Here is a 17,019-nt window from a genome sequence, read left to right as displayed (position 1 = left end):
TCAAGGGTCAATCAGTATTTCAATAACAAACCAAAAAGAAAGTTAACGGAAAATCTATGTACCTATATACATGCTTAGATTCGATTCACGTATTCTCTTGGGCAGAATACACATCTAGGGCAGAAAAATAAATAAGTTTTGTTTTAGGTATCTCACAGCTCTACATCGCGCCAAAACTTGTTATCGGAGGTTTTTCTTTTATTATCCGTCTGCAGTGGCGTGGCCAGGAAGCGAAGTTTTCTTCCGGCACTAGGCCGTAAATACATTTATTCATGATTCCCTACTAGCGACCAGCCACGGATTTCAGACATGAAACGTATCAAACAATGTATTAGCATAGTAAGTTTTTTGTTACTAAATTTCTAGCAACACTAATTTCTAAACTAAGAATCAATAGTTGCGTATGGAAAAAGTCTCGGTAGGTTATGTTCATTAAATGAATAAATAGTAATCGTTTGACATTAACCCTTTCGCCTCAATGCTATCGTAATTTGTTACGAAAGTAGACCGCCAATAGCACGGAAAGGGTTAAGTGGGTCACACACTACGATTAGGTAGGTAGTTTCCTTTAGGTTAACATACAGCGTGTTCAAAAATGTGGATTTAATTGAATTGTAATGTTGGGCATTACTTTTGTAAATGTATACTACAATTTAAATAATACGTGCCCACGAGGAACCCGAGAGATTTTAACAAAATAGTCCTAATCATATTTGAAGACTAAAATGTCCCATAAACTTTTTTTTAGGCGAAATTGACCTCAATATAATCACCTCAGATAACATTTTTTCCTTATTTTGGCCTCAGAAATGTGTGGTTAAAATCAAATCTCTCGGGTTGCTCGTGGGCACCTTGTATAAATCCCCTGTATAATCCCGTTATACCTACCTACCTACCTCCCCAATCTCCCCATCATGATCATAGAGCGTATAGGTACAGTCAACCAATTTGATTCCTAGGCCACTATAGAACCATTTCACAATAAATCAGTTTGTTTATCTTCTATGGCAGTGCTGTCATGTAAATAATTGTTATAGCGACAAGGTTCTATAGTGACCTAGGAATCAAATTAGTTGACTGTACAATAGGTAGGTAATCGTCTATTCTGATTTCTGTTATTTGATTTGAATACATGATTATTTATAGATTAGTTATGTTTTCGTAATATTAAGTATTATACAGATATCATTACATGTAATCACGGATGGTATAATGACCCTTATAGACGGAGAGCTGGTGGAAATTTGGAGTAGGTCCTTGAGGCAAGCTGAAAATTTGCCTGATGCTTCTCCTATCTTACCCTACCTCAGCACTACAAGTCTGGCTGCAGGGTAGCGGGTCTAAACCAACCTATAAATTTTTAAAGAATTTTTTTTTTGGTGCCCATAAAAGGTTCTTGAGGCAATCTGTAATTTCTACAAGTGAAAATTGAATATCTAAATAGTCATAAAAAAATTATGCCAGACGATTTGGCCGGGTCTTTAACCTTGCCAGACGCGTGCAAAATATTTTTTCAAAAAATTCAAAAAAGGTTCTTGAGGCAATCTGTAATTTTTACAGGTTAAAGTTAAGTATCTAAATAGTCATAAAAAAAATAAGCCAGACGATTTGGTCGGGGCCTTCTACCTGCCAGACGATCTAGAAAGTTACGTATGGCACTTACTCGCACGCAAAATTAAGTTTGTTATCCTGTATAAATGTATGCTAATACAAAGTTAATTTTGTAGTGCAGAAAATTAAAGATAGAAAAGTACAAATTTGGATGTACGATGTGATTGTGAGTATATATTTATGATAATTATGGGTATGAATAGGGTGTGGGCATAGTACATATGAAATTAGCGACAATATGTCCAGCTGTATCTCTATTGTAGATACATGGGTAGTTCATTAGTTATGACGAAGGCCTAGGCCGGGAAATATTTTTATTTTATTTTAATGTAAACATGGCGTGCATGGCTGTGTTCATGATTTTTTTTTCATCTTTCATATATTATATAATATAATTAAATAATAAATAATTTATTAAATAATTAATTCATTATTTTAGGGGTTTAATATAATTTTAGTCTAATTTAATTTTAATTTTAATCTTAACTGTAATATAATAATTTTATGTAATGTTATAATGTAATGTATTATGATCCTAAGTTGATTGAAATAAATGAATAAATGAAATAAAATTAATTACATCACACGTTTAGGGGGGGAGGGGGTCAAGAAAATGTGACATGTTGTGAGGGAGTCACAAACTTTGTGACGTCACTATAAGTTATTTAAATTATTTTATTCGCTGTACAGTTAAATAACAAGTTTTTGGAACGATAATCGTTTTTAATCGTTTAATTTTCTTGACATGCAATGAAATATCGTCCTCATGTGCGTCAAAACAGCCTTCAAAGTATCACGTTTCGGGCGGAGCAACTCGAGAGAACTGTAAAGCGAGGTTTAGACTAGCAAGAACTTGCATGCAATTTACGTTACATTACCGACTACTAAGGTAAACTGCATTCAAAATGTTTATCAGATACCGCAATGTAATGAAAATTGCATGCAAGTTATTGCTAGTCTAAACCTCGCTTAAAGGAATTTCATACGAAATTGAGTATTTTTTTTTATTTTAATGTAAACATGGCATCTGTGTTCATGCGAACGGGCTAAACAGCTGAAATTTGTTTTAGTCGGAGCGCAAAAATAATCAAATTTTCTTTCCCGCGTAAGCAACCCTTAATTTATATTTAAAATAAACGCAAAAAAAAAACAAAATCTTTATAGGGCTGTATCTGCTAAAGCATGCGTCGTAGCGCAAAAATAATAAAATTTTCGTTCCCCTCTAGGTAACCCTTAATTTATATTTGGAAAAAAAAAACCAAAATGACAAAAAAATCTTTATAGGGCTGTATCTACTAAACCATGCGTCGTAGCGCAAAAATAATAAAATTTTCGTTCCCCTTTATAAAACCCCAAAGTAATATAATAAAGAACACAATGAAAATCAAAAAAGAAAAAAAAAAGAAAAAAAAAATATAGGGCTGTATCTCCTAAACCATGCGTCGTAGCGAAAAATAATAAAATTTTCGTTTCCCTCTAGGTAACCCTTAATTTATATTTAAAAAAAAAACAAAAAAACAATCTTCATAGGGCTGTATCTTCTAAACCATGCGTCGCCAAAAATAATAAAATTTTCGTTCCCCTCTAGATATGATCCCTAATTTATATTTGAAAAAAAAAAAAAACAAAAGAAATATCTTTATAGGGCTGTATCTCCTAAGCCGTGCGTCGTAGCGTAAAATAAATCAAATTTTCGTTCCCCTTTAAAAAACCCCAAAGAAATATAATAAAGAACACAATGTAAATCAAAAAAGAAAAAAAAAGAAAAATAAATTTATAGGGCTGTATCTCCTAAACCATGCGTCGTAGCGAAAAATAATAAAATTTTCGTTTCCCTCTAGGTAACCCTTAATTTATATTTAAAAAAAAAAAAAAAAAAAATCTTCATAGGGCTGTATCTCCTAAACCATGCGTCGCCAAAAATAATAAAATTTTCGTTCCCCTCTAGATATGATCCTTAATTTATATTTGAAAAAAAAAGAAATATCTTTATAGGGCTGTATCTCCTAAGCCGTGCGTCGTAGCGTAAAATAAATAAAATTTTCGTTCCCCTTTAAAAAACCCATGTGATAAATAAAAAACACAATAATAATAAAAAACAACAAAAAAACGTTATAGGGCTGTATCTGCTAAACCGTGCGTCGTAGCGCAAAAATAATCAAAATTTTCCTCCCCTTTAGGAAAGCTTTAGGAGTTAATATAAAAAATTACCAAAAAGAAAAAAAACAACTTTATAGGGCTGTATCTCCAAAACCGTGCGTCGTAGCACAAAAACAATCAAATTTTCGTTCCCTTTCAAGGAACCCATAAGTGATATAAAAAACACAATGATAAAATAAAAAATAAAAAAACGTTATAGGGCTGTAACTGCTAAACCGTGCGTCGTAGCGCAAAAATTATGAAATTTAAAAACAACGAAAAATAAATATATATATATGGCTCTAGCTTCTAAACCGTGCGTAGTAGCGCAAAAATAATAATAATAAAATTCTCGCCCCCTTTTACCCCACACACTGAATAACCTATGAGTACATGAAACAATCACCATCATCATCATATTTGTATTATTATTTGTATTATTCAAGCATTAATAATAAAATAACAAATTCACACATTATAATAATTACAACACATTACTATTCTGTATTTAAATTGTACATGTATTTATTAAAATTACAATACATTCTTATAAATTCGGTCATATTACATTTACTATATCCCTACTAATACTCAGTGTACATAATTATCATAAATATACAAATATTCATAATCACAATCACATCGTACATCCTAATTTGTACCTTTTACCTTTAATTTACTGCACTACAAAAATAACTTTGTATTAGCATACATTTATACAGGATAACAAACTTAATTTTGCGTGCGAGTAAGTGCCATACGTAACTTTCTAGATCGTCTGGCAGGTAGAAGGCCCCGACCAAATCGTCTGGCTTATTTTTTTATGACTATTTAGATACTTAACTTTAACCTGTAAAAATTACAGATTGCCTCAAGAACCTTTTTTGAATTAAAAAAAAAAATATTTTGCACGCGTTTGGCAAGGTTAAAGACCCGGCCAAATCGTCTGGCATAATTTTTTTATGACTATTTAGATATTCAATTTTCACTTGTAGAAATTACAGATTGCCTCAAGAACCTTTTTTGGGCACCAAAAAAAAATTCTTTAAAAATTTATAGGTTGGTTTAGACCCGCTACCCTGCAGCCAGACTTGTAGTGCTGAGGTAGGGTAAGATAGGAGAAGCATCAAGTAAATTTTCAGCTTGCCTCAAGGACCTACTCCAAATTTCCACCAGCTCTCGGACCATTATCAGATTGTATAATCTGATCTGTGATTCCACAATGTGGTTGGCAACTAACAAAGGCCTCCGCCACTGGAGGGCTTGGTCACTTTTTAAACATATTTATAACGGGTCACTTACGTATTTTAAGTCGAACGCGTCGTATTTCGACTTAAAAATTAAAATACGTGAGTGACCCGTTATTAATATGTTTAATATGTCTGTGTCTCACGGAAGTTTTGTTATTAAAATTGGTCACTTTTTCTTTAGTATATGACATCTATTTCAGTTTATAATCGACAAAAATTACACAATAAAAGGCGCACCTATGTTATCTACTCAAGTTTAGAATTATTTTATTTCACCATCCAAAATTTAGCTAGCCTAAATGCATGGGGCATTTAGCTATTTTCCATATTATACATATACATATTATAACACCTTAAAGTTTTGCAATGCTTGTTCAAAAACTTTTTGATTTCTGTGCTGTTCATGAACAAAGTTTAGCTTAATCTATCTTAAGAGATACTATCATTAATGTATAATTACAAGTACATGGTATTCAACTTGAGCAAAAGTGTGACTGATAGCAATGTTTATGGATCCTTATCAACAAACATGTGTGCCACAATAACATAAATAGGCTTTATTATTCCAGTTTTATGGTACATTGTGTAATACTTATTGATTAATTGTTTACAGTGTAACAGTAACAGAGATAGTTAGCAAATTTCACTATAATAATTTAATAATGGTTATATATATAAATCAGATAACCTAGGGAAAGCAACGTGGTCAATTATAAACCGTCACATAGTGAAGCGTCAGCCGGGTCATTTCACTGACATAATGATTCTTGACGATCAAAAAATTACTGATGCAAAAGAAATGGCAAATAAACTAAATCATCAATTCACTACTGTAACAGACAACGTACACAGTAACACAAGCAAATACCAATATAAATTACAAAACTTAGACTCAACGATATACTTATATCCGACAAGCCCAGCTGAGGTTGCAACAGTAATTATGACACTAAAAAACTCTAAAGCAGCTGGTTATGATGAACTACCCACGTCAATTATAAAAGAAAATACTACAGTGTTTGCTTTTGTACTAAGCCATTTGATAAACTTGTCAATGGGTGAAGGCATCTTTCCTGATAAACTTAAACTCACGATTATTAAACCACTACTGAAAAAGGGTGCCACAACCGATCCATTAAATTATAGACCCATAGCGCTACTACCAATATTATCCAAAATTTTCGAAAAATTTTTACATAAAAGAATGACAGAATTTTTGGAAAAACATAATCTTATATCCAAAGATCAATTTGGTTTCCGTAAAAATAAATCTACAACATTAGCTGTATTGGATCTTATGAAAAATATTTTGAATTGTAGGAATAATAGAATACCTGTCACTGGCATTTTTATGGACATGTCAAAGGCTTTTGACAAAGTAAATCATAACATATTATTAACAAAACTATACCACTATGGTATTAGAGGGAATTGCTATGAATGGGTACGAACTTACTTAAACCAGCGTGTGCAATGTACAGAAATACCGAAATATGACGATACCACAAAAACGTTAATAAAATATCGATCCGATTGTCTTAAAGTCACAACTGGCGTCCCTCAAGGCAGTATCCTTGGACCATTGCTCTTTCTAGTTTATATTAACGACTTGCCGTCTCTTACCAATCACAAGATTACGCTTTTTGCTGACGACTGTTCTATAGTAGTACAAGAGAAAGATACTCAAAATTATGAAAATGAAATCAACCAAGTCTTTAAGGATGTAAACCTGTGGCTAATAAATAATAATATGAAAGTTAACCTCGTTAAGACGAAATCTATGGAATTTTATGCACCACAAGGGAAGCCAAGGAATGTAAATATAAACTATGATGGTCATGCGATTGAATGTGTGTCATCAATTCGTTTCTTGGGTGTTATTTTAGATTGCTATACTAACTGGAAAGACCATACAGAAATGCTAATTGATAAATTAAACAGGTTTATATTTGCTCTGCGAAGGCTATCTCAACTTTCTTCACAAAAAACTGCACTCTTAGCATTCAATGGACATATAATGTCCAATTTGCGATATGGTCTATTACTTTGGGGTAACTGTAGTAATATGCAAAAAGTATTTCTGCTACAAAAGAAATGTATACGGGCTATATGTGGTGTGCATCAAACAGAACCCTGTCGACCTCTCTTCCATAAATTAAAAGTGATGACGCTACCCTCATTGTACATTTATGAGATAAGTTTATATGTCAAACATAATATAGGTCTATTTAGAAATAAGGCATCTACCACAATATATCCGTCTCGAAACGTCACCGTTCTGTGCTATCCTTTCCACTCGAAGACAGCATTCTTTGCAAACAATGTGTTATGTATGTCTATAAAAATATTTAATAATTTACCCGTAGAAATAAGAAACTCTGACATGCCTGAATTTAAATACAAATTATACAAATTTTGCTTGGATAAATGTTATTACGGAATCGACGAATATTTGACATGCTTACGCTTATGAATATGAATATTGCATATAAGGTCACCTTACATCAAAACCAACATAATACCCAAGATTACAGCACACAAACACCCTTGTTTGCATGGGTCAGGTTCGAGCTGCGACTGTGAGCCCCTGGACTTAGTAGAACAGCATAAATACCTTGGACTTATAATAGATAATAAATTTAATTGGAGTCCGCACATTGACCATGTATGTAAGAGACTAAGAGCTGTACTCAGTAACCTGACAATACTTAAAAACAAAATGCCATATAATACACTCCGTCTAATATACATGGCCATGGCTGACTCGGTGATAAACTATGGAATATCTAGCTATGGCAGAATCCACAAAAGTCACCTACAGCGAATATATAGTTTACAGTTAAGAATCTTAAAATCCATTGTACCACTAAAAATCAAATATAAACATAAACATAATTATGATAACTTATTCCAACATTGTAGAATAATGAATGTGTATGATAAAGTGAAACTAGCGATAGTATTAGAATATAGACATAAATTGGAAAGTCTGAATAGGTATGACAGGCCAACTAACCTTAGAGTACTGTTAAATAAAAAATATTTCAATATACCAAGTAGCAACAACTATTATGGGCAAAGAGTCTGGTCGAGTTATTTGCCACACATCTTAAATAGTCTTCCTAGAGATATAATAGATAATTTAGAAGAGGGTAAGCCCCATAAAATTAAAATCATGATAAAAAAGCACTGCCTGAATATTTAAGTTAACCTCATAATTGTTATATATAGCATATTATACCATAGACCATACTTAGCATACAATCTATTAGAATGTAGATTAGGCTAAGTCTGTAAATAGTCTTTGTAATCTTTCTTGAAATAAACAGTTTAAATTTTTTTTTTTTTGAATAATAAACAATTAAAAATGGAAATAATGAAAGATGATGAATAATGATTATAATATATTGTATATCTTAGATAGAAATTAATAATTAGTATATGTGTTCTAACTGATGTAAAGTTAACTGATACTATATGATTGGTTTGCAATAATGCATGGTTTATTGTTCTGTATACTTAGTTATAGTACCTAGTTAATAAGGAATGTTTGCATGCTTCTTTAAGTAAAATGTACGCACTTAAAATTACCCACTGTCCAACTATGTTTACCACTACATTTTTGCAAATAAATATATCTTATATCTTAATTTGGTGAAGCGCTGGTGGCCTAGCGGTAAGAGCGTGCGACTTTCAATCCAGAGGTCACGGGTTCAAACCCCGGCTCGTACCAATGAGTTTTTTCGGAACAACACGACACGACCGGACCGATTTCAGTACGAAATATCATTTGATATTTATACTGTCGCTTTTCGGTGAAGGAGTACATCGTGAGGAAACCGGACTAATCCCTAGGAGGCCTAGTTTCCCCTCTGGGTTGGAGGGTCCGATGGCAGTCGCTTCTACCACTCTACCGCTCTTGAATATTCAAGCAATAAATTATTGGATCCTAATCTGGGTAATGGTTACTTGCAAAGTTTCATGTTAATAGGACTATAGATGATGAAGATGGTTAAAATGAATTGGAATATTTCATTACATTATTAGTTTGTCTACATACAAGTGCGAAACATAGGAAATTCGCAACGAGTGGCGAATTTTAAAACACGACCGAAGGGAGTGTTTTAAATCGACAAGAGTTGCGACTTACCTATTCGCACGTGTATCATACAACGTTTTACAGTACACATGGCCCTTTAAATTTTGTAATGTGCTCATTATAGTACACGTTGTGGTAATGGAGCACCAAATGTACTGTAAAACTACGGCTTGACAACAAATTGAAGAGGTGTCATGTCAAGTAAGTTTAATGGCCTGTTAACATTATCATACGGTATTGTTAAATCAAAGTTTAATTAACCTATTACTAATTAGATTATCCACTATCACTGAATACAATATCCACTTTGAATAAAATACTCAATGAAGCCTAACTAAATACATGAATAATGTTAACTACCTTACACTAATATTTCCGCTCTTGAATATTTCAGGCAAAAAGAAAAACCGGCCAAGTGCGAGTCGGACTCGCGTTCCAAGGGTTCCGTACAGTACACAATTTAACCAATGTCACAGATTATATAATACTATTGTATTTTTTATGTGAAATGTGAGTGAAATGTCTTTAAAAAACCCGTAGGGGTCTAAACCAAAACTAAGTAATTAAGTCCGACTCACGCTTGACTGCACATTTCTAATAGGTTTTCCTGTGATCTATAGGTAAAGAACTATTTTGTGTATTTTTTTCAAAATTTTAGACCCAGTAGTTTCGGAGATAAAGGGAGGGGGGAATGGTAATTTTTTGTCTATTTTCTTGAATAACTTCTAAACTGTTTATCCTAAAATTATAAAAAAAATATATTTGAATTTCTCATAATGAGCTCTTTCATTTGATATGTAACACAATATAGTTTGAAAAACTTTATTTTTTAATTTTCTCATTTACCCCCCAAAGTGGCCCCCATGTTTAAAATTCATTTGTTTACGTTACATGTCCGTCTTTGGGTCACAAACTTACATATGAATACCAAGTTTCAACTTAATTGGTTCAGTAGTTTCGGAGAAAATAGGCTGTGACAGACGGACAGACAGACGCACAAGTGATCCTATAAGGGTTCCGTTTTTCCTTTTGAGGTACGGAACCCTAAAAATCATGCATTTAAGGGTTAACTAGCTATATTATACTTTTTAGAATATCTTCCTTAACAGGGTAATTAAATAGCCTCTTCATCTGTGAGTAGCAATATTTAAGTCTACAACAAAACAAACCATCAAAACCAAAGAATAACATAGGGAACATACCTATGTTGCATGGTCAGCTGGTCTGATGTACCAAATTAATTTAATGCAGAGTAAAAGGTAAATATAGCTAACACCTGATGTTTCTTATCACATGCCACCCTTTACACATGATCCAACAACATAGGACGTGCGCGTAATCAAGATCAGGCTTAATTATAGATCAACACAAGCTGTCTAAGAGGAGCTCTCTAAAAATAGTTTCGCAATACTTCGGAACGCGGAAGATTAAATCTGGCCAAATAATAGCATATTTAACTGAAATACTCACCAGCGTGGGAACGTAGGCTCTATCCGGCGATGCTCGTTCGTTCATCCATTTTACTTTCTTCATTTTCTCCCATGGAATATCCCAATGAAAATAAATCTTACTTTCATTGAACTTAGCTTTAAATTTCATTATTATCACAGAAAATAAACTCAGAACGTCGCCCATTTTAAGATTCACCGCGGCGAATTAAATCTAAATGGTTATGTGACCAAAAACATCACGGGTTACTTTGAAGAAACGTCCAAAATCATGTTGTTTATTCGATTTACATTTTTTGTTTGTTCAATACCTACGATCTCCTAATATTTTTATTACGCGCGACCACCGCGGGTCGATTCAGCTTGACGTCTGAGTGTCTGAGAATCGTGTCAATCGTGAGAAAATGAATGATTTAATTGAACTGCATAAACATGACATAAAATAGAGTGAATGAATGATTCAAGCAAGCGAACCCAAATGGCGCTCTCCTCGCCGATAGGCGAAGGGTTACATGGGGTGGGGTTTTCAGTTTTAAGCTCTCTCCACGCTCGTGCGCGAAGCGGCGAACGCGAGTGTGGAGAGGACGTCGCGGACCTGCGAAATCGACTCCACACTCGGCTTCGCGCGCCGCGATTCGCGCACGTGTGTGGAGGGGACTTAAATGGTATTGGTATTTGTCTATAAAAATTATACATTAGTCATTATTCTGAGCAATATACAATCTGGCAAAAAAGAGTAGAAATTAAAAAGTGGCAACATTGTAGTGTCGTCCCGTTTTTCTTAGATTGATTTGAAAGGGACGACACTACAGTGTTGCCACTTTTTAATTACTACTCTTTTTTGCCAGACTTTAGTTTGTCAAAGAACTGTCTCATTTCAAACGTAGACAGAGAATCATTCTATCATTGTCTTATACTACTATTAAAACACAAGTTATTCACATTACTCCTTTTACAGTACATATGGTGCTACTTTTTCGCACTAGTGCGGGAATGAGCACTTTTCGTGCATATGTCGAAAGTTTAAAGGGCCATATGTACTGTAAAACGTTGTACGATACACTTGCGAAAAGGTAATTCGCAATTCGTGTCTATTTAAAACACTCCCTGTGGTCGTGTTTAAAAATTTATCGCCACTCGTTTCGAATTTCCTCTTTTCCGCACTTGTATCGTAAATAACTATTCCAGTTTTCACCTATGGTGCTACTCTACCGCACTAATGCGATAATTAGCACATTACATATGTACTGTAGAACGTTGTACGATATAGGTGCGAATAGATAATTTCCTATTTTTCGCACTTGTATTGTAATGTACATACTATAACCGTTAGGATATCCTAAGAAATAAATACACGGACATACGTACTACGTACAATCACTGGTGATAGAATCTTCTTCCAAAAATTAGCCTCTAGCTTTCATTATATCTTACGTTAAAGAGAAGGGAATCATTTATTGATTCTATATTTGTAAAAATTTGGTATGTAAAAGTGCCCCTGTGGCCTATTTGCTGAATAAATGTCTTATATTTGATGCAGTTTATACAAGGTGTAACAAAAATAGTGAGGATCCATTTAAGGGCATATTCTGTGTCGTGTTCTGATTAAGAAATAATAGAAGGAAGGAAGGAATATTTTTTTGAAGCGAAAACGTTTTGGCCTTTGTATGGAGAGTTGGCCAACTTGGGCGACCTACCCCATATTAAAAAAAACTTTTCGCATCAAAAAAATTTTTCTTCTATTTTTCCTAATCATTAATCATAATACAAACTAGTTTTGTTACACCTTGTATATTTTTATAGAAATTGTCTAAGAAAAGCTAGATAAGAGCCCTAAGGATCTTGAGGATATAAATCACTTATAAATATTCACTCTTCATTATGTTGTATAAAATGCATTGTATGGATATAATTTAATATCAATAAAATTCTAAAAGTTAAAAATAGAATAAATATTAAATTTTTTGTTAACAAATAATCGGTTAAATAAGCATTAACTTAATAATACAACATTAGGCATAAATAATGATATTTATTCTTCTGTTTGAGGATTATGACCACATACCATACCACATCAAACTTATAAGCCAACTAACATTTGTGAAATTTTCAATCAAAAGGTACCACATTGTCGGTTGTCGATAAGGCTGATTTCTAATAAAAGCTATATCGAAACAGCGCCTTACTGACAAGCGACAATTACCCTTTCAGTTGAAAATGGCACATTTATGGAATTATATTTAACTTAAACATGAAGTTGTCACGATTGCTATTTATATGGCAATTTTTTGGCATGCGCATATGAAAGGTTAATTTAAAACAATTCTCCATACCTATTTAAGGTTTTTTAAGGCTATTTGTAGAATAAGGTCAGGACGAGGCTTATGCGGATTACGTTTGTGTTTTGACGAAGCATGTGGCGGATTACCTTTTTGTATGATTTCATTACTAAATAAATAAGTTATACTTAATTGCTTGCTTTAAATAAATAATAACCTAAAACATGCTTTCAAATAAGTGTAGTAGTCTTTTTATTTCAGCTATTCTAGCAGCCTGTGCCTGTACGGGGATCATAGCCTGCGACACCTCCTCCCCTTTCGCCAGGATAGTGTACATGCTTTTGATATTATTGTCCATTGCATCACAAGTCTTCCCGACTGCATCTTTGTACACTTCCATATTCTCGGCAGTTAACGATGAGTTGGAATGCAGTATACTTGACAGGTTCTCTATTAAATTATCCACGGACTGAGCAATCCTTTGAGCTTCATATTCTAAATCATTCAGCACTGTGATATCAATCTGACCAATCTGTGGAGCTAGTATTTGTCTGTAGAGCTTTCCTGATGGTGTGCTGGATCTAGATGCACTGGAACTCCCAAACACTGGAGTCTCACCTCGCTTAGTTATAGGACTAGACAGCTTTATCTTAAATTCTAAATCATCTGCTACATAATGTGTCATGTCTCCTTCATACCTAACATGACCATCCATGTTTAGAGGATTTCTTTCCTGTTTACGGTTCTCTGATGGTAAATTGTACGGCCGGGACGGACCGGGCGAATTTCCTGGCTGTTCGGTAGCACCCTGGTCCGAGTGAAACGATATTTCGCTGTAGGAAGCAGTCATCCGAGCAGAAATCTCATCATCCATATCATCTTGTTTATTTGGCGGGTCCTCCACGTCAGGGGAACTGGGTTTATTTGTTCCTTCAGCCATTATCTTCTTAGTTACTAATTTATTGTAATAATATTATGGAAAATGTTTTGCTTTAATGAGAATTATGAGAATACAATCAATACAAATCGTAAATTAAATCATAACATTTAGTCAAATAGTCATTGACGTTTCATTTTTCATTATGACTGATTGTTGATGTTGATGAATGAATGAATGATAATGTAAAAAAAAAAAAGAGTTTAGCTGTGAAAACCATGGCTCAAATAGCGTTGAATTTATGATTATTTAAAGTTCATGAGTTTGGTATTTGTATAAAATATTGCAGAAAATGATCTAAAAACTGAATAACAAATACGTAATAGACGTATTTATTTTTTATGATATTTATTTAATCGTATGGCGTATATACATAAACATTCTTTATAAAATTGGATAATAGTCTGAATAAGATAATTATAAGTCCACATTCAGGGTCCCGAGCCACGAGATTACGTCAGGTGTTAATTTAAACAGATCTTCCGGGGGGCCTGCAAATGAGTGCAGGGGGCAGCGCTGTATAATGTGCTCAACGGGCTGTAACGCATGCTGGGTGGCGAGACTTAAGATGCTGGGGTGGGGGGTGGCAGAAGGGCTGGTGGCAAGGTAGAGACTGTTGCGCTTGTATTTTTGCCGCTTCTCTTTTTAGCGCTTGCAGTCTACGCAGATGCGGCGGAGCAATATGGCTGAGCACCGGGAGCCAATGAAGTGGCGTTGATTTAATAGTGCCTGACACGCATCGCATTGCTTCATTCAGCTTGGTGTCCACTTTCTGAACATGTGCGCTCTCTAGCCATACTGGAGCACAATATTCGGCCGCTGAGAAGACCAGTGCTGTAGCCGACGTACGTAGGCAATCAGCGGATGCGCCCCAAGTAGTGCCGCAGAGTTTGTGGAGGATGTTGTTCCGCGAGGCAACCTTTAGAGCCACTTTATGGAGATGTTCTTTGTAGGTCAACGTTCTATCCAGTGTCACTCCAAGGTACTTCGGATACGGGTTGTGCTTCAACAGATTTTCATTGAGAAATACAGCCGGTTGGTAGTTGGCAAACCGGTTGTTAAGGTGAAAACATGCCACTTCCGTCTTGCTTGCACTGGGTATTAAGCGCCATGCACTGAAGTACTTACTGAGTTTCACTAAATCTGACGACAACACTTCCTCACCTGACCTGAAATCTTTACTCTGGTAAACAAGTGCTATATCATCCGCGTAAATGAATTTAGTGGACTCAGTAGATGGCAAGTCGTGAATATAAAGATTGAAAAGACTTGGAGCGAGGACAGAGCCCTGAGGTAGGCCGTTGTTCAGTCTTCTCTTGCGGCTTTTGGCATCACCAAGGTAGACCTTAAATTCTCTATCGCTAAGCATACTCATGATTATGTCTGCCATTTCTCTGCTTGGGATAGCCTTGAGAATCTTACAAATCAAGCCTTGCTTCCAGACAGTATCATATGCCGCAGTCAGATCCACAAAGACTGCAGTAGACTTTAGCTGTTTCTGAAAACCCGCTTCAATATGTGTAGTCAGTGCCAAAACTTGGTCCGTGCAGCTCCTTCCTCTTCTAAAACCCGCTTGCTCTGGTGGGATAATAGCGTCTATGTGCGGTGTGATTCTAGAGAGAATGAGGCGTTCCAGTAGCTTACAGGTGCAACTGAGAAGGGATATGGGTCTAAAGTTTTCGGGTTTGTCGTCCGTTTTGCCAGGCTTCAGGATTGCGATGACTTTGGCCAGCTTGAATTCCCTTGGAAGGCAGTTGTTCCGTACAATGTAGTCGAAGAGGGCAGTAAGCCAGCTTACGCTTGCTGGACCCATGGCTCGAATAAATTCGTTATACATGTTATCCGGTCCTGCTGCTTTACTATATTTTAGGAGCTTTATGCCTTCCACGACTTCACCTATGCTAAAGGGTCTTGAAAGGTACTGGCCCGTTGGGGCATTTCTCCTAGCAGTCCTCAGCTCTTGTTTTATTTGTTTTGTGAACATCTTATCCCGCTTAGCTCTGGTTACTTCTACCATCCGATTTGCTATAGCGTCAGGCTTTACGTTTTGACCAGATCTTTGTGTGTGTTGTTTTCCTGAGAGACGGTGCATCACCTTCCAAGCCTTTCGACTTGATCTTTTAAAATCCAAACTGTTGACTGTGGATTCCCACTTCTCCTTCCTAAAATGATCCAAAGATTGGAGTAATGTGGCTCCAGTCCCATGGTCCTCTGTCTCCAAATACTCTTGATATAATTTCTCGCTGTCGGCGTTCCAGCCTGGCACATATTCTTTTCTATAGCCTCTTGGGATATTTTTCTTGGCTGCTTTGATGACTAGCTCAACAAATATTCTGTAGTTTGCCGGGACAGGGTCCAAGTTTGCAGCTGCAAGCCCCGCATCCAGCGTCTCTCTAAAGCCATGCCAATCCGCACGGTTAAAATTCCATCTAGGGGCTGGTATTGAGTTAGTCAGTGGTATCTTGAGACCTACCTCTGAGACGACCGCTCTATGCTGACTATTCGGGAAATTGCCTAGGACCAAGCGTGTTGTAGGCAGGGGCTGATCAAGGTGGTCTTTTGAGATAAAGGTCAAATCGGGGTTGTAGTCTTTGCCCCATCTTGCAGAGTGGAAGGTGCCCCTATCCTTAGCATCAAACAGCAGGTGTAGGTCACAAAGGTCCGCCCAATGTGCAAGTGCCTCTCCGTTATCGTCTACGCTATGATACCGCCAAGTTGTATGGTGGCTGTTAAAATCTCCAGTGTACATGGAAGGGTGTGGGAAATCGGGTAAGACCCTTATTGACCACTTCACTTTTGGTGGTTTGTACACATTAGTCACTGTGAGATTTTTGACTCGGATTGTGATGGTGAAAATTTGGTAAAAATTACTGGTATCTATCAGCTGAACATCATCTAGGCTTGCTCTTGCATAGGTAGCTATTCCATACTTTGGGTGGTGTCCAGCTTTAACCAATGTGTACCCCAGTAAATGGGCTCTTCGTTCCAGATCTGAGTCATCTTTCGTTTGAGTTTCCTGAATGTTGACCACGTTGATGTGTTTCTCGTGCAAAAGCCTTTGCAAGTAGTCGCTTTTGGCTGAACTTATGCCTTCAATATTAATTTGCATGATGCGGACTGAAGGTCCGACATCTCTAGTCGAAAGGCCCTGGGAAGGGCCTTTGGGAACAGCACTTCTTGCCATGTGAATTTCGCTTCCAGAACAATTATTTTAGTAGAAAGTTTATTTCGCCTCGTAGTTTGTCACTCTTTAGCA

The 17,019-nt window shown here is 35.7% G+C and overlaps 2 protein-coding genes across 3 annotated transcripts in view; both read right to left on the bottom strand.

The window, feature by feature from the left end:
* Positions 1–10,924, bottom strand: part of LOC134746501 (monocyte to macrophage differentiation factor) — a 38,144-nt gene extending 27,220 nt beyond the window's left edge. For both annotated transcript variants that reach the window (XR_010128238.1, XM_063680910.1), the window contains exon 1: positions 10,570–10,924. Coding sequence is in view for 1 of the 2 variants with exons in the window: in XM_063680910.1 (XP_063536980.1) it covers positions 10,570–10,734 (165 nt within the window). In the remaining variant the exon portion in view is untranslated. The remainder of the gene's footprint in view (positions 1–10,569) is intronic.
* Positions 10,925–12,582: 1,658 nt separating this feature from the next.
* On the bottom strand, positions 12,583–13,875 carry LOC134746359 (BLOC-1-related complex subunit 6). Its single transcript, XM_063680729.1, has one exon. It carries the CDS (start codon positions 13,764–13,766, stop codon positions 13,044–13,046), a length of 723 nt encoding a protein of 240 aa, XP_063536799.1. The 5' UTR covers positions 13,767–13,875; the 3' UTR covers positions 12,583–13,043.
* Between the last annotated feature and the right edge of the window lie 3,144 nt (positions 13,876–17,019).

The sequence above is a fragment of the Cydia strobilella genome, chromosome 13 (assembly GCF_947568885.1).
Source record: "Cydia strobilella chromosome 13, ilCydStro3.1, whole genome shotgun sequence".
In the NCBI taxonomy this organism is placed as follows: Eukaryota; Metazoa; Arthropoda; class Insecta; order Lepidoptera; family Tortricidae; genus Cydia; species Cydia strobilella.
Note: the sequence above shows the minus strand (reverse complement) of the source record. Positions and strands in the feature narration are given on the sequence as shown.